Here is a 21,486-nt window from a genome sequence, read left to right as displayed (position 1 = left end):
TGTCTCCTACTCCTGTATCGAACAAAATGGTTTGTTTTAAGACTTGAGCAAATTTCAGCAACAAGATGAAAACATCTGTATCTGGTGATCTTATAACAGTGGTGAAATCTTCAGATACTTGAGAAGCCATATGACGAAGATGTAAAATAATTCTACTATCAGCTTCCTCTTGGAATGACTGCAGGGCCTCAACCTCATATGTTTCTGTTTGCAGTCCATCAGTACTTGTGATAGCTGTGCAGTTACGACCATTTACAAAATAAATAACTCTGTTTTTAAGCTTATTTGCATATTTATCTTGTTTCCACTCTCCCAGTAAGAACTGGATCAATTGCTCTTTGTTCTTTGTATCGGTTAAGAAACTCTTCCAATTTCTGGGAATTTTTGTTGAGCTACCTTTAAGCAAGAATGTAGCTGATGCTCCTCTTCGCTTCCTTTCTGGATTTTTAATAGAATGAGTCAGGTATGTGTCTGTGACAAAATCAACCCGACTGACTTTAGGGAGTTGATCAAATACTTTTTCAGCTAGTTCACCAAATGATGTTGGTAATGCTACTTGCGCTTGTAATATTGCATTCCCATCAATGATGCAGTTCATGCAATCTATTTCTGGTCTTCTTGCAAGGGTTTGTTCTGTTTCTAGAGCATGAAGGAGTTTTGCTTTGTTGGTTTTCACAAGTGCGCCATCAGCAGTTGCTAATGACCAAGGTACTGGTCCAAGTGGATGACTCAAAACTTTTTCCATGTTTAAGTTGTATTTTGTGGCTAATACTGCGACTTGTCCTAGTACATTTCTTTCTGCTTTTATTTGTTTTACTTGTTTTGTTGTTGTAATTTTTACTGATTTAGCAATAGAGGCAAACGTTTTAAGATTCTGCTTTTTAATTGGATCATTAAAGCTCTTGGTTTTATTAATCAGCCTCTCCTGAATGAAGTCATCAAAGGAATTTTTACCATATTTCTCAGCTTCTAACAGATCTGATTCAACATCTTTTGGAGCAGGTAAACCCGAGGAAAGACAATACAATAAGTGTTTGTCTTCTACACTAAAAGGATCTATGAAATTTTGAAATGCATCCATGGCTTTCCTTACTCGTTCCTCACTGTGGATAATTTCAGACTTTTTGAGATCATTGTGGGAAGATGAAACATTGCTATCTATTTCAGCCATCTGCTTTGTAGCTTCAACATACTCAGCTCTTGCATGGCGTGTCAAACACCATCGTGTGTATGCATTACAGTTCCTGCTGAATCCTATTATGCCTCCATTTGATTTTGCATGACGATTTATTGTTTGTTCTATTGTTATATCAACTGCATTTCTACTGCACCTGACATTTGATCTACTCACACTCATGCCATGATGTAGCAGTTCTTTGGCTCCTGGGTGAGATTTATCCAAATTGAGCATTGCCAGCATGTAGATTGTTGTGTATCTAGCATAGTTTGGATGGTCATAACAAAAGAACATTGGACATAACTGTTCTAAGCAAGAAATGTGCAGATCAAAGTTGCTTTCTTTAGTTGCCCTCTGGAAGCACAAAATAAGGAGAACCTTGTCCATGTAATCAATCCAAAACTTTGCTGTCTTGCCATGTTCTCCTCTTCTAATTTCTTCTTTGAAATTATTGTATTGTTCAATCACTGCAGCACAATCTTCATTGGTCAATGCTTCATCCAGTAGTTCTGTGCTTGGTTCACGTGCAAGATGTTCCATCATGTCTCGAGCCCTTCCTTTCCAGAGGATTGTTACATTTGATTCAAAACTTTGTAAAAGGAGGCGCTCTAAAGCCTCGTGCATAGTCTTGTGAACACGCATAGCTCTATTATAGTGTTTTCCTGACATCACTTTGCTGATAGAGCCACTGGCACATATTCCTGACTCAATAAGTATATCTTCAAAGCCACTTCCACTCATACGTTTTCCAATTACTCCAAGAAATGCACATGTTGTATGGAAAACACCTAATCTAATAATAACATCTCCAAATGCATTAGGATCCTGCCACACAATTGCATATGCTTTTTTAGCAACTGCCAAATCAAATGTTAAAATTGTATATTGCTGATTGACCTCCCTAGAAGCTGACTGGGACACTGATTATATGCTGTACAGTAGCATTTTCTGTGACTGGCGCATTAATTGGAGGCATATACTCAACTTTTGACTGAACCTCTCCATATTCCTTTTCTTTCCCTGTTAAAGATACCCAACCTGCCCAATTAGGAACTGTCTGAATCGATTCCTTTGACAGGGCTCTACTAAGCAGCCACAAAGAGTCAGAAGTTTTAGCAGCATCATTCACATCTTTATTGGGTGAAGTAAGTATAGAAGGTGCTAATACTGGTTCAGCCTTTGCTCTCAAAAAACATGGTTCTATTTCTTTAGGTATGTAGTTGATTGATCGTTTCTTTGTCCGAGGATTACTGCTTTTCTCTCTTATTTCAGACATATCAACATTTTCAATAAATGAGGATTCTTGAATTACAATTCCATGCGCAGTGTGAGTTGTTCCAGCTCCTGTTGATGTTTCTTCTAATAAGTCAAAATTGTCCCAACACAAATGAGTTACTCTGTTATTTTCCACCTGAATGCCTCTTGGAAGAATTCTTTGTGTCTCAGTGATACCATCGCAAATTGCAGTCTCCAGTTCAAGCAAGCAAGAGTATGATGCACAGTGACCAAAACGATGCAATATTGTTACAATTTCTGCACTACCTGTAAGATGTCGTAATGTCATGCCTAAGAGTAGATGCTTGGGCATCATCCATTTTCCTTTCGTAGTAGCTCTACACAAATCTTGAGAGATAGAAAGCACTGGTATCTCAGTAGTAGTTTCAACTGCTTTAGACCCACCTATAATCAAACTTAAAAATTCTTGTAAGAGTTTAGGTACTTTAGTATTTTCTCCAAGCAAATATTCTTTTGTTGGTGGCCATGGCATTTCTGGAGCTTCTCTTTGGCCATCCAAAATGGCCCTTCTTAAAACTAGAGCAGCCTCCTCAATTCTCTTTGACTCAGATGCAGCCACTTCAAATGCAACTTCTACAGCCTGACCTTGAGGAACTTCGGATGAATACACTAGTTCACTTTTATAATTCGGTTGCCAAAATTGCAATTTGTTACCAAATTTTTTTTTCAGTTTATCTTTTAGCTTACAAGTTTTATATTGAGGATTATAGAATTCTGGAAATTGATCTTGCAAAAAGAGTAAGTACTTTTCTTTCATCATTGATAGTCTTTCAACATTTGCTCCTTTTATGATGCTTTCATCAACATACTTACAAAGATAATCAAAGGCTGCTTTATGGGCTTCTTGTTCTTGTTTGACTTTAAGATTTTCCACCTCACTGATGTTACGTTCTTGTAATCTGGTGTAATTTTTTCTACATGTAGGGTGATAACGGGCTTCTCTTGCCTGAAGGTCATAGTCGGCAATCTGGCCAAGCATCTTGAAATCCTTCAGCCTTTCTGCAGCTGCTCTGATTGTATCTTCAGCTGTTTTTGTTTGGCATTTGATGGGAATTTCGATACGCCCTTTCACCTTTTTTCTGTACTTGTTGCACATTAAGCATGAAGTAGAAGGAAAAAGAGGCGTTGGGATTTGTACTTTCTTCGTTGTCCTCCCACTCTTTGATCTTGAGGTAGTAGCTTCATTTGTATCAACTGTACACTTTCTCTTTAAGACTCTGGAAACATTCGTAAAGTTTTGATAACACCACCTGTGAGTTCCATGTAAATCCTTAAGAAAAGTTTTTGGAATTTTATCACATATGGCTTCAAGCCTTTCATTTGGGTTGTCACTTTTTTGCCTAATCAACTTTTTTTCAAGGATCACATCAAAACTGTGGTCTGTTAATGGCCTCACATTTTTTTCTGAATTATTGCTCTCATAGTGAATAATACATGTTAGCTGAGATGCTGCTGATGACTTTGACCTTTGTTTTTTTGTTAATTTCAGCTTCAATGGCTTTTCATCAGAGGGAGTGCTAGTTGCCATTATGAGTTCTTATGCCTGAAAATAAAAATACTTCTCATTATTGTCTTATAGATAACAAAGATTTTTGTCATAAACATTCCATAGAAAAAATCAAGAAAACATGTTTACATATCATATCATATTTGCTGTACCTCGTATATACTATGTGCTTATCACCTTTTTCCGTGTGATCGTCAATTTCAATATTACCAAAAGCTTGAGAAATACTGATGATAATGCTTTACAACTATCAAAAATGAATCCCTCGTCCCAGAAAACCTATAAAAACATATATTACAAAGACATAAACAGAAAAAAGTCATTGCTAATATTTTTTCCATATGCGGACAAAGTCAAATTCAAAATGGCCGCCATTACGGCCAAAATCACCAACAGCTAAAGTGCAAACAAGCAGATTCTGATTCTATGGTCTCTAAAGAATAGAGAAAACTGGGTCTACAAAAATCCCTAGGGGGGGGGAGGGGGGTCCTATGGTGGGCCCACGGTCTATAGTGGTGGGGGCTCCACCACTACAATTCCCTAATTCCAGAACCTTTTTAATCTTTCTCTTGAAATATTTTTGGGTTGTCCGGAAGGCTAAGAAGCCTTTCGCATCCTACTTGATTTGGCGGGTGGTCAAAGTCATTTCTTGAGAAGCGCCTAGATTAGAGGTTTTGATGAGGACCTTTAGTATGGGTTGCAACCCTTCATACTTCAGCTCCTAGGAGTCGCTCAGCATCCTATGAGGATCGCGAGGCTCAGTAAGGAAGACGTACTTAAAAAGGCAGAGTAATTGTTCAAGTCGTCTTCCTTACCAGGTACTTATTTATTTTATGCTTGTTATTTTGAATAACTGCTAAAATGAAATACGGAATACTTAGCTCATAATAATGTCAACATGTAATGCTGGTCTCTACCCACCCCCCTGGGTGTGAATCAGCTATATGATCATCGGGTAAGTTTAATATTGAAAAATGTTATTTTCCTTAGTAAAATAAATTTTTGAATATACTTACCCGATGATCATAAATTAAAGGACCCACCCTTCCTCCCCAATAGAGACCCAGTGGACAGAGGAGAAAATTGGTTCGATGTTGACATTGAGTACTTGAGTACCTACTTGACAGATGGCGCTGTTGATGTACACCCCCACCTGTATAGCGATCGCTGGCGTATTCCGCCCGTAGGTTTTTTCTGTCGGGCAGCAGAGCTGACAGCTATATGATCATCGGGTAAGTATATTCAAAAATTTATTTTACTAAGGAAAATAACATTTTTGTAGATTTCATCTTTTAATCTTGAAGCTAGTTTTCTTTCGCTGATGGAACATTAAAGAAGTGAAAAACTATGTGATGACGATATCAACATCTGACTCGTGAAAGAGATAGGTGGGTGCAGACTATAATTTACATACAAACTTTTTATTTAAAGGAAAACAAAGTGAAACTGCATACAGAGACTGGAACAGTAATAAGAGTACTTATGATACTAAAAATAAAAATAAGATGTTTCAACTCCATTTAAAGAAAATTTACTGCTTTATTGTGAAGCAATAAGGACAGAAATTCATGAACTTGACATCCCCCTTAAAACACACCTTTGTAGGAGGTTGGCCAGGGCACCAGCCACCCATTGAGATACTACCACTAGAGAGTTATGGAGTCTTTTGACTGGCCAGACAGTACTACATTGGATCCTTCTTTCTGGTTACAGTTCACCTTCCTTTTGCCTACACATACACCAAATAGTCTGGCCTATTCTTTACATATACTCCTCTGTCCTCATTTACCTGACAACACTGAAATCACCAAACAATTCTTTCTCACTCAAAGGGTTAACTACTGCACTGTAATTGTTCAGTGGCTACTTGGTAAGGTTAGAAGAGACTTTAGCTATGGTCAGCAGCTCTTCTAGGAGGACAGTCCAAAATCAAGCCATTGTTCTCTAGTCTTGGGTAGTGTCGTAGCCTCTGTACCATGGTCTTCCACTGTCTTGGGTTAGAGTTCTCTTGCTTGAGGGTACACTCGGGCACACTATTCTATCTTATTTCTCTTCCTCTTGTTTTGTCAAGTTTTTATAGTTTATATAGGAAATATTTATTTTAATTTTGTTACTTGTTTCTTTTCCTCACTGGGCTATTTTCCTCGTTGGGGCCCCTGGGCTTATAGCATCATGCTTTTCCAACTAGGGTTGTAGCTTAGCAAGTAATAATAATAATGATAATAATAATAATAAGGATAATAATAATAATGATAATAATACATACATACATACATATACCAAGGCACTTCCCCCAATTTTGGGGGTTAGCTGACATCAACAAATGAAACAAAAACAAAAAGGGGACCTCTACTCTCTACGTTCTTCCAGCCTAACAAGGGACTCAACCGAGTTTAGCTGGTACTGCTAGGGTGCCACAGCCCACCCTCCCACATTATCCACCACAGATGAAGCTTCATAATGCTGAATCCCCTACTGCTGCTACCTCCGCGGTCATCTAAGGCATCGGAGGCAGCAGCAGGGCCTACCGGAACTGCGTCACAATCGCTCGCCATTCATTCCTATTTCTAGCACGCTCTCTTGCCTCTCTCACACCTATCCTCCTATCACCCAGAGCTTCCTTCACTCCATCCATCCACCCAAACCTTGGCCTTCCTCTTGTACTTCTCCCATCAACTCTTGCATTCATCACCTTCTTTAGCAGACAGCCATTTTCCATTCTCTCAACTTGGCCAAACCACCTCAACACATTCATATCCACTCTAGCTGCTAACTCATTTCTTACACCCGTTCTCACTCTCACCACTTCGTTCCTAACCCTATCTACTCGAGATACACCAGCCGTACTCCTTAGACACTTCATATGGAGTTGGTGGAAGGTTGTTGCAAGCAGTGAAAAGTTTCTACAAAGGTAGTAAAGCATGTGTTAGGATAGTTAATGAAGTGAGTGATTGGTTTCCGGTGAGAGTGGGGCTGAGACAGGGATGTGTGATGTCACCGTGGTAATAATGATAATAATAATAATGATAATGGATTTATTGGCTAAAAGTACATGGAATTACTGATATTTATCAATTAACCTATTCAAACACTATGACAAATGCTTTTTATTTCTTTGCCATACATATTAAAACACTGGTGATGCACTGATAAAGTGAAAATTAATCTTTGATTAACTTCATAATACAATAATTGAATAAACTTTAAAATCGTCAAATTGGCCACTGTAAGCTACACAAGTGCTTTTCTGTTCTTAAGAAATTTATTTTTTATTAAAAATTGTTCATATAACTTGAATGCTTTATGGTATGATGAAAAAAGTAATTTGTACAACTTTATTTGTTTGATAGAGAGTAACTTGTGTAAATCAGCTCCTTAGAAGTTTACAGTATTAATAATGAACTATGAGAATATGATGAAAAATTTATGATTTGGATACTTTTGAAATTATGCAATTATACACCATGTGTATTTTTGAAAGCAGCAATAATTTTTCTTATATCTAATTTTAAAAAAATCATTGTTTATAAATTCATTCATCTTGCATATTTTATCATGTTTGCTTGTTTTATACTACAGTACTGTATTGTTATGTAGTATGCCCTCTAGTGGCCTTCTTTTGACTGGTAGTTTCAAGTCTAAAACTCCTTAAACCAGTAACTTCAAGTCTTGTTATAGAATAGAAACTTCCATATACAATTGCTGTTTTGTAAGCCAGCTGTGTTTTTTTTTTATCCAAAGTTAGTCTGTCCAGACATGAGCAAGCCACAATGTACGGTACCTTTTTACTTTTTTCCCATATTGAGCCTTACTAGACATTTTAGTCTGTTTATACCACATAGCACTGTATGACAATCAAATTTTCTATCATGGCATATTGGTCTTTATCCAGTACTGTATATCAGATAAGTTTTATAATAAAATAAATCATGAAATTTTCCTTTGAAAAAAGTAGTGACGAGGGCACTTGAACATTTGACTCATGCTAATCTAAGGAGGGCATCATAGGGATCTTTCTTTCCAGGCTGTCTCTCTCCTCTACATTGGAAAGAGGATAGGAGAGTTTCTGTTTTCACTAGGTAGGCTAGGCTTATGACATAACTAGTCATTTTTTGTCAGCTGATAACCCTCTCTTCCTCTCCGGCAAGTTCTTTAGAATTAAGGATTTATTATAACTGTTCAAATTTGAGACTAGGTCAAATGACTAGGTCTTTGCTGGAACATGTAAAAATCTACCCTAGGCCTTCCAAATGTCTCTCAGAAAATAATCATATGCATGGTCAATACTTTTCTTTAGCCCTCTTTTCCCTCTTAACAAGAGAATGCTTTGATGAAGTCATTGGGCTTCAGCATGGCATGTCATTTCCACGTGACAGGTAAGAGGGCTCTCGAACTGGGGAATTTTTTTTTTTCCTCAGTTTGACTCTTAAATTTCTCTTGACGTATTTCTATTACAGTACTTATTGCTTCATCCACCTTCATATTTATCAACTGTCTCCAACCTTCCTGTCAAAACACTCATGCCCTTTCCACTGTCAAGATTTTTTTGAGGGGACACCACAGCTAGGATTGGATTTTTTTTTTTTTTTTTTTTTCAAAACCAATTGTGGGAGCTGTGGTAGTCTTGCCAACTTTCCGATAATTTTTGGACCATTCAAGTGTCAGTATTTCTGTACTGGCATGCAGAAATATTCTGGTACTAAAATTTGGCCTTTGGATTCCATGGGTTGACCGGTTTCATCAAGTGGGTTAGGCATACACTTGACCCACTCTAATCATAGTGGTACCATCCCTTTGTGGTAGGGTAGGGAGTGAACATTTGGGAGGCAACTCTTGCAGGTGTCATTGGTGGAGGAATTAATTTCATGAAAGGGTAATAGGTTCTTTTTTAGGATGTCCGTCTAATTATTTTCTTTCCCCCAAACTTATTTCTTTCCCATTTATTTTGCTCATCTTTATCATTATTCCCTCCCCCCCCAAAAAAAAGTAATGAGTGAAATTAATGTTTCTTGTACCCCTGAACCGAATAGTGAACCCCAGACACTGCTGAATACCTCTGCTATTTTAAATAAGGAAATTTCTGACTGCTCTTAAAAGGATTACAAATAACTGTCTTGTGTTATCACACTGGAACCTTTTGTTCCTTCTTCTCCAGGACCCCAAGAGTAAAAAATTGTTGAGGGCAAGAATTAAAATATGAAGGTTCTCTATTGTGTGGATGTGTCCCGCAATATGAATTATGAAACAATTTATAAACTTTTAAATTCTATCTAAGAAATTGAAAGAATTAAAATTAAACTCACTAAAAATAACCCGACTTTTGAAATTTATACAACTTTTGAAGACCCAAGGCTAAAGTAGCCTTCTTAAAAGTTAAAAATAAAGAAATCCTTGTCCTATCTAGCTATGTGAAGCTGTATAGCAGCAAAAATATTACAAATTCAAAATATGACTTCGTGCCTAAGGACACCGACCTCCAAGGAAATGGAAAACATATTATGCCAAGAATCATAGTTAAACCAATCTGGCATGTTGTTTCCTGCAAGGACGGCAATAACAACTTTAAGGGGCCCATCTAGAATGCCAGTATATGGGGGTATAGGAAGAGAAGCACAAAATCCTGAAAAAATTCTTTGATCTTCGTATGGCAATGGAGAATGTGTATACAAAATATTTTGACAAAATTCTTCATACTTTTATAGTTACAGGTTAATTAGTAAAAGTAACTCAATAAATCAAGAAAATGCAGAATTTCTTGTTATCGTAAATTTTGATAATTATTACATTTTAATGTAAAACAAATTGTGAGAAATGGCATCTATATAGATTCCACGAGTCACAAGACAATGTATTACACGGTAAATTACACCTTTTCGCTCTTCAGTCTTACTACAAACCTCATAGAGTACCCATTTGAGTTTGACCTCTGACATTCACTCAATTTAAGTCTGTTTTTCTTATTTTTGGCAAGAATTTCATCATTTCAAAGAGGAAAAGACAATTTCAAGATCTCGTTAACATAAAGAAGAAGAAAATTTTTTCTAATAAGAGTTCAGAAGTAGCTAATATCGGCGAAATTAGCGTAGTTAGTGGAGAGAGATGAGGAAGCGACCGTCTCCCCTAAAGAAGCAAGATATGCAAAGGGATCTCCATTTATGATCAAATTATGATAAATAACTTCATTATGGTTTATTAATATCCAAAAAGGAGCATAAAATGCATAATAATCATGATTTATTAATATTGTCTTTGTAAAAATACAAAGAAAAACTTGTGAACACCCGTGTCTCAAAACTATACTTATTGGCCTTCAAATTCTATCTTCTTTCTTAGTTTTAAAGATATGACATTGATATTTGGTATATAACTTGGAAAGACATAAAACAATAAAATAGTTCTCTTTCTCCAATTTTTGTTTAATATATATACAGTATATATATATTATATATATATATATATATATATATATATATATATATATATATATATATATATATTTTAGTATTTTCCCTGAAATATAGGGTTTATTTTTTTACCATAGTGAAAAAATTCATATCAAGCAAAAAAATTACTTTTAGAAAAAAAACTATTTTATTTGAGGTCTATATCACGTCTATATAGGGTAGTAATCCCAGGTCTTAATATTAAGTATTGAGGGAGTAGATAGAATTTGAAACCACTAATTTTCCAGATAAATCGCTTTGGCATTGCAATCCCGAAGGTCAGGAGCAAAAATCCTATGCAGTTTGGAGATGCCCTAAGTCACCTTATTAAGTGGTATGAATGTCAAAGTCCTGTCCTTAAAAAACGGCATTAGCCGGCCGGCCCCCTTAAGTTTTATGAGTGTCTGGAAAATAAAGTTGGCACCATTTCACAAGGCAATTTTAAAAGGTATGGACATTGTTTGCTACTATAAGTATCACTACACTCAACCTTTAATTAGGCTAAAGTAATCATTTATTGCAAATATGTGTATGAGTTCTCTGAAGTGAACTAATTAAAGAGGTGTCTTCCCAATATTTTTAACTAAAAAGCTGAAAGGAATTAATCAAGCAGTGTTGATAGTGTTTACCTCACCTTATCTGCCAGACTGTATAAAGATCCAGCATTTAAACATTTCTATTAAAAAATGACATCCTCGGGTGGTCCAATGCTATAAATATTATGAATTTGAGCACATTAATATTAAATGCAGTCATGGTAAATGATGTTTCAAGGGTTCTAAGTTTCGGGACTTCTCTAGAGATTGTTTAGAAGATAAATTTTATTATCATTGTGAAGGAACCCAGTTACCAAATTCACGATAGTGTCTTAAATATAGAATGGAACAAGCTATCATTGAAACAGCAAATAATGAACACAACCTTTGGTGCAGCCAAAACAAAAATTATTGGTAATAATAATATCCAAGGATAAACTTACTCAAGCATTATGTCTAATCCACGTGATACGTCTTCTATTTCCAATACTGTCCCTCCCTACACATGTCCTAATTTACAGTATAAAGATCAATCTATCTCCATTGCTGCAAATCTTTCAAAACTATTGCACCCTAGCTCATCTACCAATACTCTAAAAGTTCAACCGGACTCACATATCTCAGTAGTGTAAATGAAAGTGTTAAAAATACACACTCAGATTCTTGTACAGAACAGGTTTGTCATACTAGCAACTTCTGCTACCTCCAAGGAAACAGAGGGTTCTTGTGAGATAGAGATGGTTGATCCTGTACCAATAAAGTCTAAATCTGAAAGGAAAAAATGGGTACTTGAAAACGAAATTCCTCAAAAGAAAAAAAGAAAAGAAAAAAAATGAAGAATGTTTAAGTGAACCTGAAGAGGTTTCTTCTAAATTTACTATAAAAGTAGATTTGGTGGCTAATGTAGCAAGTCAAACTGATGTGCAAAACGAAAGAATGCCCCCAACACCCAGCTTCTAAATCTGAACCCGACTCAGTGACTAACTAGGCTACCAAACATTTAGTAAAAGTCGAGGTCCATAAGAATCCTAATGGTAGCCAGGCAGTTCATGGAAACTCAACCAAGTACCTACCATTGAGAAAAGTAAATCCATCACTAGTTATTGGAATCACTGGTAAAGCAATGGCATTACATAAGACCACAGTAGGGAATAAAGTAGCCCACAAAATAACCTGCAGGTGCATTAATTGCTTCATTTCAAAAATTAGAAACATGATTGACAACTTCATCAAGAACAAAAGTAAAAATCAGTTTGGAAGATTAGAAATGCCCCGTACTGCTTTTATGTGTACTGTATTGACCATCTGATAAAGAAGAATGTAGCAGGTATTCTTCATCTAGAGAAATTTATAGAAAAGTTTAAACAAAATCAAAAGTATAACCTGGAAGCAAATCATCATACAAGTGTACACTAGGATATTACATCATAAGAACAAAAATCTAATCTGGAAAGTAATGCCACTACATTTAAATAGAAACCCAACTGCAACAAAATAACAAGATATAATTCTCTACCCAATGGAAATTCATCTCCATTGCCTTAATGTTCAGTCCTTACATAATTCAATGGAATGTTAATGGTCTTATAATCCGTTTACATCTGGGGAATATTCAAAGACTTTAAAAAAATTATAACACTTTTGAAATATGCTTACAGCATACTAATAATACTGTTCCTTCAATAGGAAATTACAATTTAGCTTTTCTCTCAGTCCCTTCTACTGATGCATTAGTCACTGCTATCTACATCCATAATAAACTATACTTACGATGCTGAGATATTTAATGTTTCAGAATTTTAATTATCCATAGTTAAAAGTCCATGTGAATAATAGGTCTTAATATTTTTGATGAAAAAAATATATACATTGTTTAATGTTTTTAATGTAACTATGATTTGCAAAAACTAACCAAAGAACTCCCAGATATGCAAGATTTCCTATTAATCGGAGACTTCAATGCCCGCAACCCTGTTTGGGATACTAATTGTGTTAGTGTTGATACAGATGGTTCCAAGGTTGAACACATAAAAAATGATCACAGCCTATGTATATTAAACGAATTAAACGAGGAAGATACCAGCACTTATTACTCAAAAACTCATGGTACGTATTCCTCAATAGACTTAACTCTTTGTTTTAACAATATTGTAGATAGGTTTGAATGGAGTGTGCTTGACAATATTAGTAGCAGCGATCATTTTCTCATGTCAGTAACCATGTTCGGGTGTACAAGTCCTCCCACTCAGCATTAAACTTGAGCATCCCCATTCAATTATTCACAAGATGATGATGAAACAAATGAATTCTTTACAGACTTCATCTGACAACTAGCTGACAAATCTATGCCTATGACTGGAGCTCGACCATTGAAACATGATCCCTTGGTGGTTGGATATGTTGACCAAACTAATAAAGGAAAAGCACACAATTGGTAGAAAATTAGAAACATTGAATAAATCATTTCAGAATTTTGAGTACTGGTCCCCTTATGATTGGAAATACAATCAATAAACTATTTGACATAGCAATAGAAATTAGTGTATAAAAACCCTATTTTGATAAGGTGTCTGCTAAATTTAGAAAAGAAGCCATAAAAGGCAGGGTAATATCATAGCAACAGTATTTCTAGTCTATCAGAAATTACCCCAATGCAAATGGTGTAAGAAAAATGTATGAAAATTAATGATTCCTATAGCAGGGCTGCAAGACATGAATTAATGCGTAACGGGTCACCAATTCATAATACACAGGCCATCTTAAATATTATTGAGCAAAATATTAAAAGCATAAGCAGTAATAATTTAGATCACCTCTTTCGATCTATAAACAGAAGAGAAGAAGCAATTACACAGAATTTTGATACAATGGAAGATGTATATTATAATAAAAGATTTACCAAAGAGGAGCTGGAATTTGCACTATCAAATTTAGTCCATCTGCTCCTAGTAAAGATAATATAAATTTTGATGTGATAAAAATATCTAGCCCCATTGCCAAAGGACTATTTATTGCAATTTTATAATTGTGGATCAAACATCTATTTCTAAAGGCAAGGAAACATGTAATAGTAATATCAGTAGCTAAGCCAGGAAAAGATCCCAATAATCCGTATGATTATTGACCATTTTCACTAGCCAGTGATATTTGCAAATTTCTAGAAAAGTAAGTAAATTATAGACTAAATTGGTGTTTACATCATAACATTTTATCAGCATCACAATTTGGCTCTCAATCAGGGCTATCTGCCTTGGACACACTATCTCGCTTAGAATATTATATATATATAGAGGTTTTGAATGAAAGCAAATCACGGTAGCCATATTCTTTGATATTCAGAAGGCATATGATATTACTTGCAGGCATTCAATACTAAATTTGTTACATGACACCTCCCAATTTTTATTAGAAATTTAATTGGTGGAAAAACATTCCAAACTCGTATAGGGAATGTTTATTCTAAAAGTTACAACCTACATTGTGGTGTACTCCAGCATATTGTTTTAAGTGGGTTTCTCTTTGCATCAGCAATTAATGACATAGTTGCTCAAATGCCCAAGGGAGTGCAAAAATAGTGATGGTGGCTCATTAGATATTGTTTGTTATTTTCAACCCCGTTCTCTGTTTAATTCTCAAAATTAAGGAGAGTAACATTCCATGGTCTTTTTTATAGTGTATTCTGATCAAAATCATGAGCATTCATTGAGATAATGAAAATAAAAGGAAAAACTTTAAGGGTAATGTAGACCTATGCTATGATATAAAAATAGTTATTCCATTTGATATTGCAAAAGAGTACAAAATACGTATTTCACGTCACTTAATGTAGCATACCACTCATTTGTTTCATTTGTTGATGTCGGCTACCCCCCAAAATTGGGGGAATTGCCTTGGTATATATATGTATGTACCACCCATTTGGGATCTTGTATTCACTTAAAAACAAAGAGTAATATAAAGCATTACTGGAAGCTATTCCTTTATGACCGACTGAGAAGGCAGTTGTTTTGATAGAGCCTCATCCAACATGGTAGACTGTATTTTAACTACTATATCTAATAACTAACTGTATATGTCTATGACAGTAACAATGGGTCCCCTATATTATGATAACAATTTAATCAGTAACTATACTATTGGGAAATGAATATGAGATTCCCTACAAAATATAAAATTAAAGTATATAGGTGGATATACAGTATTCCATATAAAAATATAAATATACAACATATATTTAACGACCTATTATGTTCTCCTTGATGGGGTCTTCCCTATTGTACTTTCTAATAACATTATTTCTGGGCTTGAACCTGTGCCGGCCAGTGAATAAGCTCCTATTAGCACTTATTCTTAGGTAATTTACTGCTAAATATACCAGAGAAAAAATGTAAAGGAGTGCTAGGTTAACTAGCTCGCTCACCTATTGGTGTCGGTATAGAATTGGGCGTATAATCCAGAGGTCCCGCACTATTTAGATTCATCCACGACAAAGACCCCAATAGAGGAGAGCCGTTCAACCTCACTCGGCACCACCAACTCTGCATCCGCTCAGAACCCAACTCCTTTTTAGCACGCCTGTGTGGTAACCCGCTTGTTTGTGCACTCGTGTTTTGCCTTATTTTTCGCTGGATTATGGCTTCTACATCGGTTTCCCAGGAGACACCGTCTAAGTTAAGTACCAAGCTATGTTTTGCTGTGTTTTGAGCAATCTAGATCGTTTAATATTTAAATTAGAGGAGTTTATTCTCTTCGATCATCTCGGTCTTGCTCGATTCCGCTTACGGTTGGTACTCCTGTTTTGAGAGCTTTTAGTTTCACTCGCGGTGTTACTAAGTGTATTATTTTTATTATTAGTTTAAATTTTTATATGTTTTATTGTGGATATTCATTATTTAGCGTTTAGAACCCTTGTGGTTCATATTTAGGGCCGATATCATATTACGTATCGTAGATGGCTTGCCGACCTTCGTTACTGGGCGGCAGAATTTTATTATTTAAGCCATCAGGATGTTGTCCTTCGGGATTTATTCATTATTTTGCATGCCTCGCCCAAAATTTTTATGTGTATATTTATATATTTTTCAACGCTATTACTTTTATAATGAATATTTGTGCTTATTACTCCGTATGATCTGTTTTGGTAGTGTTTGGGGATCGTCAGTTGGTAGCCCTGCTACTCCGTATCACGTGATCCTCCCCCAAGCTCCCCCTCTCGCTAGGTTGGTGGCTAGGCTTCTCTCCCCCCTCCCCTAGGGGACCGTTGCCTTCCCTCCTTTTAGAGGGGGTAGTTCAGTGTTTATGGACTTTGTCCTCCGGGTGTCCCGGCGGTTTCGTCTCTGTCTAGACGGGTTGGCCACCGGTCAACAGAGTAGGATCCCGGTGCACCCTATTTTATATTCACCTATCACACTTTTATTATGTTATACGAAACCCTCCGGGTTCTGTTGGTGGTTCTTATCTACGGTTCCGCCCCACTCATAATTTATAACAGTTCCTATGATTATATATGACAGATCACTATTCCGGAGTTCCTATATGTATTGGTTTATGGATGTACTTTTATTTCCCGGTCCGGGGCTTAACCTCGCGCCGGGAAATCAGACACCATGTGTCTTAATTCTTTGTTGCATCCTTCTTTATGATCCCGGCTCGACCGGAATGGATAGCTATACTCTAGTCTTAAGTTAGACTTATGTTTAGGCCCGGGTCCTCCGGACCCGCCCCTACTTAAGAGTATTACAGTTAAGCTCTAGTCTTAAGTTAGACTTATGTTTAGTCCCGGGTCTTCCGGACCCGCCCCTACTTAAGAGAATTACAGTTTCTCATATACTATTCTTTTTATAGATGGTGCATTGTCAGACGACGGCCTGTGCGGCTGTTCTTCACCAGCCTTGTGGCCATACTGTGTGTAGGTCTCACGTCCTCTGCGGAGTTCAGCTGGAAGACATCGTAGTCTGGCACCCTGATAATTGTATGGTCTGTTTTGACCTCATCACCACCCTCGGATCTGATTCGGTGAGTCCCGTTGGCTATGTTGTCTTTCTAATTATTTTACCTTTATTTGGTATACATACACTATTTAGTAAGATTTCTATGGTCTTGAAGGACCGCCGGGAATCTTCCTTTCTGTAATTCCCACTATTATTTCAGGCATCCCCGGAGCAGAAGACTGCGGCTCGGGCCACACTGAAAGTGTGGGTTGGGGGATTTGCCCGAAACGTGAAATCGAAACAGCCTTACGTCCTATCTGAAAACTACTGTGCGATGATCTACCCTAACGCCAAGTCTTCAGCCGCTGTGGCTAGGCATGTTGCGGCACCCATCATTGCCGACATTGATGCCACTATTGCGGGATTCATCGACCCGGAACAAGATCCGTTGGATGCCCCCGGAGATCTGGAAGACAATGTTGCCTCCTTGAACTTGGATGTGGAACCTATGTTGTTGGATGATCCGGATGCAGGTAGGGTGGTAAGTGAGGCAGGTGTTACCGGCGCTGAGATTCCTATCCTCAGCCCCGCTCTTTCTTCTTCATCTGATCTCTCTTCTTTCCATGGTTTTTCTGGGGACCGCGATTCGTCTCACCGATCACACCCGGTTCCCCCCAAAGATAAGTCTATATCTAGAACTTTGCCAAAAGCTCGTAAGCCCCACAAGGCTTCCCATAGTTCCAAATCGAATACAAACCCGTCATCTAAGGCTTCCGGCTCCTCCTCTAAGTCTCACGACCCGGGAGTACAATCCGCCACTTCTGCTCCTAACCCGGGCCTTTCCGAATCAGCCATGCTTCGCATTGTGTCGGAGATGCAGTCTAAGATTGTGTCGGAAATGCAGGCCAAGATGGACACGATGTTCTCTAACATTGGTCAGAGACTTGGGGCATTAGAGCATGGTGCTCCGGAGCGAGTTCAAAGCTCTCTCATCCCGGATGCCTCTAAGCTTCCGCCGTTTACCAAGAATAACCCTTGGCGCATGGCTCTTCATTCCCCATTCTCAGACGGGATGTTAACGTTGGAAGGTCTTGGTACTCGTCCACTAGAGGATTTTGAATTCTTTCCTCCTGGTCTCGCATTTCCATTTCATGGTTATGCCAGGCTTACTGAGGAAGCTCTGGTTCGGCTGGATAAGGTCCCCAAAGAGACCGTTATTTTTCCAAAGGAACAAGCCCAATCTGTTTGGGCTAGGTTTCTGAATGATATAGGCTGTACCAATACCATGTTGACGCCTCATAAAAGTTCTTTCACAATGTTCTTAATGGACAAGAACACCGTGACTCCATGCGTCAATAAGATTGCAGAGCTTGCTTTTCAATATGCTCTGGAGGAGAAGCCCTTGCCTCCCATCCGAGAGGTAGATCCGATCTCCCTCCTTCTTCCTTCAGGTAATGAGTGTTGGGACAATGTCCATACCACCTTTACTTCTGGCAAACTAACAGCAGACTGTGCGTCAGTAATGTTTAGTGAACGGTTTCCCCGTCTCCCGGAATCCCTTATTAAACAGGAGTATGATTCCCGCCTACGTGTTGGTCGAACTTTGAACTTGGCCACGTCTACGGAATCGATAGCCTTAACTTATGATACTGAGAGTATCTTTAAGTCTCTCAATAAGGCTACTTTACAGTCATTATATTTTGACTTATATGACTTTGCTCTTGCTAAACGTAGGTGCCGCAAACACGTCCTGGCTGAGGCGACTATTAGGTACGAGCCGAATAAACTTATCCGGTCCTCTTGTTGGGGTCCAAATCTTTTCCCTGAGGATCTTGTGGAGGAAGTCTTGGCAGAGGCTACTAGAGTTAATCAGAGCCTTAAAGCCCGTTGGGGTTTGACTCCTAAGCGGAAATATGATCCCGCAAGTTACCAAGCCCGGGGTAGGAAGAAGCTCCGCCCGTATACCTCCACTCAGTTCCGGCAACAGCAGAGTAGCTCGTCCGTTTTCCGGCAGCCTCTTCCTCCATCTCCTGCTGTTCCTGCACAGCCTTCCACCTCTCAGGCTCCTTCCTCGGACGACTATGTCACCGTTCTGCTCCCTAAGAGCCAGCTTCCCGGTGCCTCCACCACCTCTCCAGCCTTTAACCAAGCTTATGAGGCTCAAGGCTCTTCCCAGGGTTATAACAGAGGTAGAGGCTACCACCGTGGTTCATACCAGAACAGAGGTAGAGGTAGATTCTTTCGCAAGGGAAAGAACTTCCGAGGCGGACGTGGAGGCAACTCCTCAAGCCAATACTGAGGTGCAGCGGGTAGGGGGGAGGCTTTATGCCTTCCGCAACAAATGGAGGTTCAGTCCCTGGGCTTTCAGTATCATCTCCAAGGGACTGGGGTGGAGTTGGATTCAAGGACCTCCTCCACCGAACAGATTTCATCAGCATTCCACTCCGGACCTAGTCGAATTTGTCCAGGACCTGTTACAAAAGAACGCCATACAAGAAACGAAACACCTGAAGTTTCAGGGTCGGCTGTTCAGTGTCCCGAAGAAGGATTCGGACAAGAGAAGAGTGATTCTAGACCTATCCCTTCTCAACTTGTCCATTCAATGCGACAAGTTTCGAATGCTTACCGTCTCGCAGGTGCGGACCTTACTTCCCCGTGGGGCCGTCACCACCTCTATCGATCTTACAGACGCCTATTATCACGTCCCGATAGCGAGACACTTCCGTCCGTATCTAGGCTTCCGCCTAGGAAACAAAAATTACTCCTTCAAGGTGATGCCTTTCGGGCTCAACATCGCCCCAAGGATCTTCACAAAGTTGGCAGAAGTTGCTGTTCAGGAACTCAGAAATCAAGGGATTCAAGTAGTAGCCTATCTGGACGACTGGCTCATTTGGTCAGACACCTCCCAAAATTGCCTAAAAGCCACTCACAGAGTCATCCAATACCTTCAATCTCTAGGCTTCCAGATCAACTTCAAGAAGTCCCGTCTTCTTCCGAAATCAAAGTTCCAATGGCTCGGCCTGCAATGGGATCTTATATCTCACACTCTGTGTCTTCCCAAACCCAAGAGGTTAGAGATTGCAATGAACACCAAACGCTTTCTCAAAGACAAAGTAAGTTCCAGACGACTCCAAGAGAGGATCCTAGGGTCCCTTCAATTTGCTTCAGTGACGGATCTACTTCTGAAAGCAAAATTGAAAGATATCAATCGTGTCTGGCGTTCGAGGGCGAACCGGAAGCTCCGGGACAGGAAAGTCCGCCTTCCTCCCATTCTCCGGGAAAGACTTCTACCTTGGACAAGGGCCAACAATCTGTCAAAGTCAGTTCCCCTTCGATTTCCGCCTCCGAAGTTAATCATTCACACGGACGCATCCCTATCAGGTTGGGGAGGCTATTCTCAGCTCAGGAAAGTTCAAGGTCTTTGGTCTCCCTTATTCCGCCAATTCCACATCAATGTGCTGGAGGCCATGGCAGTTCTTCTAACCCTGAAACGTCTCGCTCCATCCAAGAGACAACACCTTCGTCTGGTTCTCGACAGCGAAGTGGTGGTCCGCTGCCTCAACAGAGGCGGATCAAAATCAGGGCCTCTGAACCATGTTCTAGTAGCCATATTCTCCCTAGCAGCCTCGAACCGTTGGCATCTTTCAGCTGTCCACCTGGCGGGAGTCCGGAACGTAGTTGCAGACGCCTTGTCCCGGACCTCCCCTCTAGAATCGGAATGGTCACTCGATCTAAAGTCATTCCGGTGGATTCTCTCTCGGGTTCCGGGTCTCCAAGTGGACCTCTTCGCCACGGAGTCCAACCACAAATTGAGAGTATATGTGGCTCCCAATCTAGACCCTCAGGCTTACGCCACAGACGCCATGTCACAGAATTGGGACATCTGGGAAAGGATTTATCTCTTTCCCCCGGTGAATCTTTTACTGAAAGTCCTAGACAAACTGAGATCCTTCAAGGGACGAGTAGCCTTGGTCGCACCCAACTGGCCCAAGAGCAATTGGTACCCTCTCCTGCGAGAGTTGAGACTACATCCTCACCCGATACCCAATCCGGTTCTGTCTCAGATAGTACAAACACGCGTTGTGTACGCTTTCTCAAACATTCAGAGCGCCCTAACTTTATGGACTTCATGAAGTTTGCGGCCATGCATGGTGCCAATATCGATCCTCAAAACACCCTGTTCCTAGAATCAGATAAACGGGATTCCACCATCCGCCAATAGGATTCTGCGGTTAAAAAGTTGGCTAAATTTTTGATAGACTCAGACGTACACTGTATGAACTTGAACCTTACAGTCACTTTCTTTAGAACTTTATTAGAATCAGGTCTGGCAGCCAATACTATCACCACTATTAAATCTGCCTTGAAAAAGATCTTCCTAGTGGGTTTTAACATAGACTTAACCGACTCTTTGTTAGCTTCAATTCCGAAAGCCTGTGCCAGACTGAAACCGGTTACTCGTCCTACCCCGGTTACCTGGTTCCTTAATGATGTACTCAAATTGGCTTCTGATACCATTAACAGTTCTTGTGATTACATTCCCCTTCTCAGGAAAACACTTTTCCTGGTGAGTTTGGCTTCCGGGGCAAGAATTTCT

At 39.0% G+C, this 21,486-nt stretch overlaps 1 protein-coding gene across 4 annotated transcripts in view; it reads left to right on the top strand.

Annotated features, from left to right (window-relative positions):
* The window catches only part of LOC137624524 (protein lin-37 homolog), a 139,755-nt gene that overhangs the window by 86,076 nt on the left and 32,193 nt on the right, over positions 1-21,486 (top strand). The window contains exon 6 of one of the 4 annotated variants that reach the window (XM_068355389.1): positions 13,276-13,479. The exons of the other annotated variants lie outside the window; for them this stretch is intronic. Coding sequence (XP_068211490.1) covers positions 13,276-13,297 — 22 coding nt within the window. The 3' untranslated portion in view covers positions 13,298-13,479. Of the gene's footprint in view, positions 1-13,275; positions 13,480-21,486 lie in introns of those variants that run through there. 4 annotated transcript variants of the gene reach the window in all.

This window comes from Palaemon carinicauda, chromosome 31, assembly GCF_036898095.1.
Source record: "Palaemon carinicauda isolate YSFRI2023 chromosome 31, ASM3689809v2, whole genome shotgun sequence".
Lineage (NCBI taxonomy): Eukaryota > Metazoa > Arthropoda > Malacostraca > Decapoda > Palaemonidae > Palaemon > Palaemon carinicauda.
This window is presented reverse-complemented; position numbering and strand designations above follow the sequence as displayed.